The 10,260-nt window shown below is 35.4% G+C and overlaps 1 protein-coding gene and 1 long non-coding RNA gene across 2 annotated transcripts; one reads left to right on the top strand and one right to left on the bottom strand.

Annotated features, from left to right (window-relative positions):
* Positions 1 to 1,150: 1,150 nt before the first annotated feature.
* On the top strand, positions 1,151 to 3,545 carry LOC124878896. The gene is made up of 3 exons (XR_007040887.1): positions 1,151 to 1,262; positions 2,621 to 2,722; positions 3,176 to 3,545. It is a non-coding gene; the product is annotated as an uncharacterized LOC124878896 (long non-coding RNA).
* LOC124878894 (DEP domain-containing mTOR-interacting protein-like) lies at positions 3,536 to 8,050 on the bottom strand. Its single transcript, XM_047383076.1, has 5 exons — positions 7,838 to 8,050; positions 6,277 to 6,432; positions 5,933 to 6,003; positions 5,556 to 5,660; positions 3,536 to 5,428 (listed from the first exon to the last, which is right to left on the bottom strand). The coding sequence occupies exons 1-5, from the start codon at positions 7,854 to 7,856 to the stop codon at positions 5,300 to 5,302; spliced, it is 480 nt and encodes a 159-aa protein (XP_047239032.1). The 5' UTR covers positions 7,857 to 8,050; the 3' UTR covers positions 3,536 to 5,299.
* Positions 8,051 to 10,260: the final 2,210 nt, after the last annotated feature.

The raw sequence follows: 10,260 nt of genomic DNA, 5'->3' as shown, positions 1-10,260 counted from the left end.
AACAGTGAATTTATTAAGTAAAATCAATAATAGATCAAAGCTTCACCTTTCCAAAAAGGAGCCGAGGAAAATGATTTCCATTAAATTAAAAACCATTACAAATAATTCATTAGGATAACATGTTGATCAAAGATTAGCTTATGATATAGACTGGAGGCTATTTATTGCTCACCATGTATTTCTGTGTTATTATTACGGTTATGTGTGACACCAGCAAATAATCTTATTTTATTTTCATTCACAACAGCAAATATATTTGAGTGATTTGCTGTTTGTTTAGCAAGGTCTCAATTATATTCTGTGATTCTTTGAACACATTTTCATGTGAAGATTCCCCAGGTTTCTAATTTTTCTGCCTTGTCTGAGGTTGCTTATTTAGTTATATAGTTATATAGGCCTCCGTGAAGAGTATTTATGGCAGGAGCATTAAAATAACCACAGTCGTCAACTTAAAACACATTTTGTCCAAAGGCACCTAAGATGTGCTAACACAGTTGCAAACAGGTAATTACATACACTGAGACTTCAAGTTTTTTTTTCTCACTGGCTAACATTAAATTATTCCTGTTTAGTACAGTTAAGGTTGACAAAATTATATCAATCCGCTAAATGCCAGAATAATAAGTGAGGTAATCTCTGTGAGATTTTGTTCTCATTTTTATTTTTTTTAAATTTTGCTCTCAAACATTCTTCGAATTCAGAAGTTTAAATTCATTTCCTTGGTATTTGGTCAAATTGCCTTTCAGACAGCAAATATTTTTGCTTCAAGTTTTACAACAATTTACTTGTAATGTGGCCCATTCCTTCTGGTGTAACTGAGTCAGTGTTGTAAGCTGCTCGCACAGGCCTTTTTAGATCTACTGATAGATTTTCTGTGGGGGTAAGATCAGGGCTTTGTGATCAAAACATTTAATCTGTTGTCCTTAAACCACGTAAACCACTGTAACTAATATGAAATGCTCAGCGTCATTGTCTATTTGCCCTTCCTAGCAAAACATCTTCATAGCATTGCGCTGCCACTCCTGTACTTCACAGTTAAATGGCCTGCGCTTGTATAGCGCTTTATCAAGTCCAAAGTGCTTTACACTACAATCAGGGATCCACACATTCACACTGTCATTGAAGGTGGTTGGCTACATTGTAGCGGACTGAAAGAAGTGCGGCAGCCATACAATCGGCAACAGGACAAACCCCTACCACCTGAGCCCCACAGTTGGGTGATGTTCTCAGGCTTATGGACTTCCCTCTTTGTTCATTTAAATGTAAGACTAATTCTAATTTCTATCTACAAATGTTAGGTCTAGAATTCCCTTCTTGATATCTTGCCAGATTTCTTTTGATTTTTCATGATGTGACACAAGTTGCAGTGTTTTTAAAGTGTGTCTTCAAATACATCTAGCAAGAACATTGTGAATTAGAAGCTTAGGAAGCAGTGCCTTAATCATCTAGGCTTTCCTAAATTAAAATCCAAGTAATCTTAGTGTTTTTAAACTGCATCTAAAGAAATTCAAACGTATACATTTTCCTGTATTCTGGCATTTATCCAGTAGAAAGAATTTATGTAATCCAAACAGACCTAAAACATAAAACGTTTAGTTTCAACCTATTATACAGAGAGAAAGAATGGTTATGCATCTTTTTTTTTGTAGGCAATTAGCTGGTTTAGACCATAACAACTCTGCTACGCGTAAACAGAAATAATATGCAAAACTTAGATTTCATCTGTTATTACTTTTTGTCCTCTTACAAAATTGCAAGTTGGAGTAAGTATATGCTATAGCAGAAAGAGCCCGTGCAAAAGGTAAGCAGTGACTTTGGGTGTGAGGTAGCAAAGAAACACTTTTGTGAGACTGGATTTGAAACATATGTTGGCACAAAAAAAATCTGAAATCCTGAAAGCACTCTAGCTCAAGAAGAAACTATTTGATCTAACAAGGCTAGCAAGATCCAGAGAGAAGAACTGGATAAAAAAAAAAAAAAAAAAAACTACATAGTGATGACAGAAAAGAGTGCAGAAGCAGAAAGCAGGGAGAGATCTGCAATAACCGGAGACAGTAAAGAAATTTTAAAAAATAGATTTAAATAATTTGTTCTTTTCATTTTGGCAAAAAAAAAAAAAAAAAATAGAACAAACTATCATTATTTCATTTTCTGAGTGAGAATGTTGGTCTGAAATCTGTTGCAAATCCTCAGCCTTATATCTGGTCATCTTCCTGTTGTTGTGCAATGTGCCTGTACAAGCTGGAAGTCAGAGCCACTCACCTGGGATCTCCAACAAAAACCCTAAGCTCTGATGCTTATCACAGATATGGTGTGATTCTGACAGCAGAAACTGTGGAATTGTGATTTTGACACAGAAGAAAGTGTGATCTGCAACTTCTCTGCATGGCAAGACTCCAAATGAGACATGCTTTCAAAATGTTTACTGATCAAAACCTGGATTTTTCTTCTTTCTTCTTCTAGAATATTTTATGTACTTTCTTCAACCCTTTATACTCCCTTTACTCATGAACCTTTTAACCTTTATGGATATTCATCAATCACTGAGAGGATTCCCTGCTGACAGTAGAGAATGTAAGCAATGACAGTAATTCTGCTCTTTTTCTGTCATCCTTTCAAGCACTTAGAGCTTCTGGAGAGAGTTCAACAGTTCAGCAGCAAGGCCAACATTTACACTAATTTCCCAACAAGCTGCTGGTTTCACATATTTATGACACCTTGAGTAAGTGAAGGGCACATTCGAAAATGTCAGAGATTAAGATTTTGCTGTTCCTTGTTGCCTTCTGTTGACCTTTTGGTTTAAAAAAAAAAAAAAAACAGAAAAGATTTTGTTGTCTACATGATGTGCTCTTGGTTCACAGGGCATGCATGGTTAAAAGGAACACATGTGTTCATGTTTTATGGTTCTGCCAGACGTGAGGAACATAAATAAACAAATACATAGATTAACAAACAGTAGAATTGCAATATTATAAATGTGACTCAATGATGGTATGCAGTTTTTTTTGTCCTTAAAGCTATACATTGATGGGACCTGTAAGATCAGTGAAAGAAAAATCCTTGTTCCTATTATTGTTGAGGCTGATGTAACAAAATGTAACTTGTGTATTTTATCCATAATAAAAATAATAATAATAATAATAATGATAATAATTGTTTGTGCTTGCATTTATAGGCTTACCTGAGGAACACATCTGTTTTAAAGAATAGTAGATGAACATTTGTGTGGCAAAGATGAAAATGATGTGACTCAACATTCACAATTTAGCCCATTGTGTCACCTTCTGGTAGTACAGCACACACAACTTCATTTGCTACAAATAAATATTGAAAACTACTTTAATTGGACACTATGACTCTAATGAATTCCTGTTAATCTCCTGGATTTGTGTATATTGTCCTTGAATGAGGAAAATGTCTGTGTGAAACTGATAAGTATAAATTGTTTTAGGTTTTCTTAATCTTTCAACACAAGAGGTTAGAAAAAGAAGGAAAATAGAAAAAATGTTTTTACATGTGAAATAATAAAAATAAGTTGTTTGCCACATTGCCTTTTTATTTAGTATTTTAAGAACAAGAGAAAAGACAGAAACATTATATTTATGTAGAATAACATCATTTCATGAAGACAATTACTTATCTTAGAAACCTTCAAAACTATATTTATTGACACTGTCTTCACGATAAGAGACACAAGTGGAGGCAAGATATTCACGGAGGCTGTGGAATCAAATGCTGATAAAGCTTTTACCTTAGTACAGAAAAATGCCACAAAATAAAATCACAAAACAAAATGGATATAAAGGTATAAAATATTAATGGAATATCAGACTGTACAAAAATATTTCACACAAAACAGTTGAGCTACAATCTGTTTCTTTGTTAGGTTGTTGATCTGCATCACACCTCTACAACACACCTGTTCTTTCCTTATTTGGTGAACCAGAATGGAGTGGGTGGAAAGGTAAACACACAGGAGAACCTAGAAGGGTCGTTTTTGCTGCCAGACATGTATGCTTGTGAGCAGGTCAGTGGAAATGTCCCTGCTGTTGATACTGTTTGTGAGCAGACAGGTAGTGAAGTGGCAGAGAGTTTAAAGTCCAGCTAACCTCGGAAAAGGGACGTCAGCAGCATGATTAATTCCACAACCTGTTTCCAACACATCACCGTGAAGTTAGGGGTTAACAATTAATGATAGAAATTAGCTTGAACATAATAAATACATCCTTAAAACATGACACAACAGAAAGCACCCTACTTAAACTTGTCTGCATTTTAAGGAGGTGAAAATGTTTCATAACACACATGTTGAACTAGGAAACACAAGAGTGGTGGAGTTACTTCTGAAGAGTTGAGTTTATCATTAACACCATATGGTTGATACTGAAAACATTTTTAAAGCGCTTTACAATTTCATGTATTGTAATTAGCCAATTTTTATCAGATACTTAGAGCACTTTCAGTTTTAAAACAACATGTTTTGCAGAGTCCTTCATAGATATTTATATTTGTAGGTCATACTGCAACCTTTTGTGTCAGATTCAATTGATAATCTGACAAAATTCTCTTAAAACGGAGGATTATTTCATTCCTATTTAAAGATATCTAAGCGATTTTGTTTTACTCTTCATGGCAATGATCCTTTTGAGCTGCAATCAACAAGTTATAAAAAGGCAGTTATTACAGCTGAATGCAATGCATTTAATTTCCCCTGGAGATCCTTTTCCAACCATTTAAAGGCTTGAGTTTACAACTTGTACCAGTTCTTGCCACCATGAATGACAAGGATTGGGCTCTTGGTTTTAATCATGACACCCATTCACTTCAGTCTTTTAGTCCTTTGTGTTGATTTAGTTTTTCTCTATATTTAACAACCTTTGGGAACTCTAGAAATCTTGTTTTTGAACAGGTTGTTGATCAGTGTTAAAATGGCCAATGTGTTCCTGTAAGACCAACTGGACTTCTAAATGCATTTTTATGCAGACTTCTGGTGCTGGACCATGATTGGCATCTTCTTGCACCTTACTGGAGTACTAAAAACATGACCCGCCACAACTGAATCTTATAATACTCAGAATACATGACCCAATTGGTCTCTGTACTACCAAGTTGAATTGAAAATGCTGTTTGAAAACGGCCCAGACCAAAGAAACTAACCTGCTTTGAAAGTGAAATGAACAGTAAACTAAACAGAATCCATTCCAGAATGTGAAGAGCGGGTGTGTACAAGTCATCACAAGAAATCTTTAAAAAGAATTCTCTGTTTTGTCTCTTGTGTAAATTGTGTTTATTTTGCTCCTCAGTGGTCCATTTCCTCCATCACCTCCATCACTACAGTTTTGGGTCCGGTCAGAATCAGGTGGCGGACTGTCCGGTAGTCCAGATCGAGAACATTAAGACCATTCACAGATACCACAAACTGCCGTACCTGTAAATATTGAAGGTTTTCAAGCATTATTTAGCTGCAAAAACACGGAGAAGATGGTTTGATTTATAGTTCCATTAACATAAAAACCTCTTTAGGTAAACATGTTTTTTGTTGTTGTTTTTTTTACCTTTATTCCAGCAGCAGCAGCTGGACCAAAAGGCTCCACAGCCTGAATGTAACATGGCTGCTGTCCTCTGACCACAAACCCCCAGCCTACTGCATCACCCACAATCTGCAGTGAAGAACAGAGAGCGATTCTAACTTTTACAGTACTGAAATTTATGCACACATCAAAGAGAAAACTGTATTTAAACCTGAAATACCCTGTGAATCTGCACTGCGCATCTGCACTTGTTTAAGGACAGATGTTGGTCACTCGTATCACATTTCATAAAAACACAACTACTTATTTCTTCTAATAGCGACAGAAAGATTTCAAGTATTATCTTATCTCCATCCGGGTTAATGAAAAAGGCTTTTGATTTGGGCAAATGTGGAACGTACTGTAAATGTTTTCTTGATGTAGGGGCCTCCTGGCGTTATGAGCTCCTCCGTGCTCACTGGTCTTTTCAGGACTGAGAACATACAAAAAAAAAAGGAGTAACTGTAAGACAAAAATGGAAAACTATGGTTTTCCATTTTCAACGGGATAACGATATAGGGGAAAGAAATAGTAATAAGAAATAACATTTTGATGATAGATTGTCGGCCTGCCTTGTCAAATTACCCTTTATTACCCTACAGTCCACTAGATTAACAATACTCCTTTGCTGTTATTTGCTTTGGATACTGCAGATACATGAACTCTAATAAAACATAGCACCTGCACTGAAAATATTTAACATTACCTGATTTAGGGCTGGAGAGTGTCAAGGAGGAGGATGAACTGTGGCCACCAACTGCCCTTCTGGTGTAAATGTTTCCATCGCTGCTGCTTCTCAGCCGGGGTTTTGCTGGACCGACACAACTACTCGTGGTGGCCTTTTCATTCTTAGAAGCATTGTCTAACGAGACAAATGTGCACATTATAGGGAACATGTTGATTAACATAGACAAATAAAAGTTTTTTTTGTCTTTTTTATCATTTACTAAATAATTTTATGGCCTATGATCTTATCCTGATTCAAACCAAGTGGTTTTGATTTCAAGACACTGTTTTCTTTACCTTGTTCTTTAGTTGTTTTTCCTAGCCAAACCAAAATGATGTGGAAACAAAAGTTTAATCTTCCTGAGATATTATGGTATTTAAATTTCTCAGAGTTTGTTGAAACGTGACTTTCCCAGGACTGACCAGGTTTCCTTCCCTGTAACTTACCTTAACAGTTACTTTTCTTACTGAGTAAATTCCAGAACTTACTGATTACTTTCACTGAAATTTACAGGTATTTTCCTACCTACCAAGTACTTTTCTAGAGTTTTAGGGTTACTTTTACTGCTTTAAGGAACATACTAGATAGAACTAACAAGTAATTTTCTGGAACTTTCATGAAAATTAACTGGCTAATTTTACAGTACTTGCCAGGTATGTTTCATTGAGGTTACTTTCCCAAACGTGTGTCTTTTCCCCAGAATTTGTTTGAACTTACTAGGTAATTTCCTGGAACTTTCATAGTACGTACTAATCACACATCACAATCACTTTTAAATTGTCACTTCTGTAATTACAGTGTCATCTGCTGGGTCAGCGATAAGTGTGACTCCCATCCAGAAAGGGAATGGTCTAGAAAGAACTATGAGCTCCAGAAAGTAATCTACATTTCCAGGGCAGTGCCTTGTAAGTTCCAGTAAGTAGCTATTAATTTCTGCTAACGTTCCATGGAAGGACATGTTGAGTTCCAGAAAATACATAGCAACTATCAAAACGTAAATCCTAAGTTCAGGGCAGCGTTATATAGCCTTATTGGATAGGAACACAATGATGCATTGCATACTGATATGACAATAAAATAATAAAGTTTGTTTGTTTAATGCTTGATAAATATTTATGTGGTGTAGAGCCTATTACCCCAGCAACATTTCCTGTGTGTGAGACTGAGATATCCAGGTTGTTCTCTCACAAGGACATGTTTGAGTTGAATAAGGGCAGTTTGCCCTGTTTTTGTGTGTGAACCACTGAGTTCTAATAGAACTTCAAATTGTTTATTCCATCCTTTTTTTTTTTTGTGCATATCCACATCACATTTTAGTTTTCAATGTTTAATTAAAGTTGGCGTATTATACTTAATTATTAGAAATAGCAGTTTCAACACTAGCATTGGTTATCATTTACTTCTAACTATTTCATTCTATTATACATACATATTTTGAACTCATTTAAATATGTTGAACTCATATTTGTGGCTGTAGCATCTAGGATATAGAGCCCAAAACTTGAAGCATCTGTTATAACATATGTTGAACAGTTCTTACCTGCTGTACGGGGACCCATCTCTTTTCAGACGTTCATCAAATTGATTAACTATGGATAAATGTGGAGAAGGATGAATTTTCTCAATTCGTCCACACATACAAAAACTCTGATGGAACAGTTTGTTAAAGAAATTTTCTTCAAGACCTCAACAGCAAAGTGTTCTTAACTAAGCCTTTACTTTGAATGTTCTTCGTGAAAGCACAGCTAGTAAACTGGTTGGAAAAATGCTTGTGGGTGAGCTAAATATTAAACCCCAGAGCAAACAAGCCAGCTGTCTGCAGGAGGTGGGAGGAGACACCTTTAATGTTAAGTTTTTTTGTTCATTACACCATCATTTAAAATCTAAAAACATATTGTTCTGATTTCAGGCTTAAGGATGATTATGCTAATTTTCAATTAATCATGACATGACAATTAATCATGACATGACAATTAATCATGACAAGATTATTTAAATAAATTAATCAATGCATTGAGTAATGTTGTTGTGATTTAAGAGCCAGAAATACAGATTAAGTGCACTATGACCACAAAAACATTTTCACAAATAATTTCAAGTTTAAGATAAAAAGGTCATACTTTAGCATGAGGGAAAAATATCAGCATTCAAGTTTATAAATAGAAATAACCCGCTGAAGACTGTGTTGTTCAAGTTGTTGATTTGTAGCAAAAGTAACTTGGCAAAATCAGTTCCCCGGTACCAAACTGTCAAGTGTTTATAAAAAAATTGTTTTAACAATTTGCTTTTTTTCATAAAGACATAAAGGTAATGGCATATAAATAATATCCACTTTTGCTCCACAGATTCCTGAAAGCTAGTTGGGGATTTTCATTGATAAAATGGCACATTTTAGCATAAAAAACTACAAGGAGCAACACTGCATGCATTCTTGAAGCAATGTACCAGACATGGACTGCAGCTTGGTTGCCATGAAGAGCATAGGAGGGTGCAGGTGGACAGGGGAAAGGGAAAAAAGTCAAATTATTCAAGCTGAGATGGATACAGAACAATAAACAGAGCAATGTGTCAGTTTTAAAGAAATACATCAGTTTGATTCAGACATTTTAGTGCTAAACCCAAATATTTTGCATGTAGAGTACAGAGATTAGTAATTTTTACAAATAATACAAAATACAAAATTTGTCTTTATTTGCTAAATGCTGGAATAATGGAGAAGAAAATCTTTTTAGAGGTTTTTCATTCATTTCTTCAAACTCAGACGTTTAAACACATAATCTGTTTAAAGGATTAAACGTAAGTAGAAACACTATCCGAAGTCCAGCCATCATATGGTTCAGGAAGTAAACAGCTGAAACTGGTGGGAGAGTTTTGTCATTAACAGTGAAATAAGTCCTTTAAGGACATGAGCTGAAAAGCCAGTCAGAGAGGAAGAAGTAATTACTCCAGAAGGACCAGAAGCCAGATTACAGTTTGCAACTGCACCCAGGGACAAATACTTTGAATTTTGTAGACATGTTCAGTGGTCTAATGAAATAAAAAGTTCCAGGTTTTCTCCAAAATGGCCATCATTACATTTGAGGGGCAAAGGGAGAAACTTTTAAGCCTGAGATCATCATACCAGCTGTAAAGTTTAGGATTGGTATCATCATGTTTTGTGGGTGTTGCTGCATAGATTGCATCATGAGAAAAGAACAGCATGTAAAAATATTGAAACATCATCTCAAGAAATCAACCAGAGTTAAATCTTGATCAAAAATTGGTCTTGAAGATGGACTACGACCATAAACACACTGCTGGATTAGTTACAAATAAATAGGCTTAAAGAAAACAAAGTCAGTTTTGTGGAATGGCCATCAAAAAGCCCTAATTTTAATCATTTGCAAAATGTGTGGGTAGAGCTGAAAACGCAAGGCAGCCTTCCAACCTGACCGAGTTAAATCAGTTCTGTCATGAACAAATTGGCCAAAATTCCGGCAAATTATTTTGAGAAGATTGTGGAAGGAAATCCAAGTGACCAAAGTTGTATAGTTTAAAAGGAAATTCTACCAAATGCTAAATAAATTCATGTAAACCTCTACATTTAAAGAAAAATATTTTCCTCAATATTCTTGCACTTAGCAAAATCTAGGTTGTTATTCCTAACCAAGCACAAACAGGGGTTTGCCGGATTTGATGTCACACAGTAATAAAGAAAATTTATAAAAATCATCCATGATAGAATTTATAAGTTTGTAAAGTGACAAATGACTAATGAATATATTTGTGTTGCTATGATCCCTTTCAGCCTTCAGCTGATTCAATGAGACAACGAGGCCGAAACTTGCTGGCTGGATCACCATCATCAACAACATCAACAACATGTTGCAGACAGAATAAACACGCCCCTGATAACTCTGCACTCTATTCTGTCTATATGAGGAACATTCTTTACTCTATTGGTCAATCAGTGTTGCTATTTCA

The sequence above is a fragment of the Girardinichthys multiradiatus genome, chromosome 13, assembly GCF_021462225.1.
Source record: "Girardinichthys multiradiatus isolate DD_20200921_A chromosome 13, DD_fGirMul_XY1, whole genome shotgun sequence".
Classification (NCBI taxonomy): domain Eukaryota; kingdom Metazoa; phylum Chordata; class Actinopteri; order Cyprinodontiformes; family Goodeidae; genus Girardinichthys; species Girardinichthys multiradiatus.
The sequence above is the reverse complement of the archived record's forward strand: the minus strand, read 5'-3'. Positions and strand labels throughout refer to the sequence as shown.

Excerpts from the sequence above, each read along its gene's own strand:
- LOC124878894 (XM_047383076.1), bottom strand. Across the intron at positions 6,004-6,276 it reads ACTCTCCAGCCCTAAATCAG|TCCTGAAAAGACCAGTGAGC; the intron begins GTAATGTTAAAT and ends GTATGTTCTCAG. Across the intron at positions 5,661-5,932 it reads ACATCAAGAAAACATTTACA|ATTGTGGGTGATGCAGTAGG; the intron begins GTACGTTCCACA and ends TCTTCACTGCAG.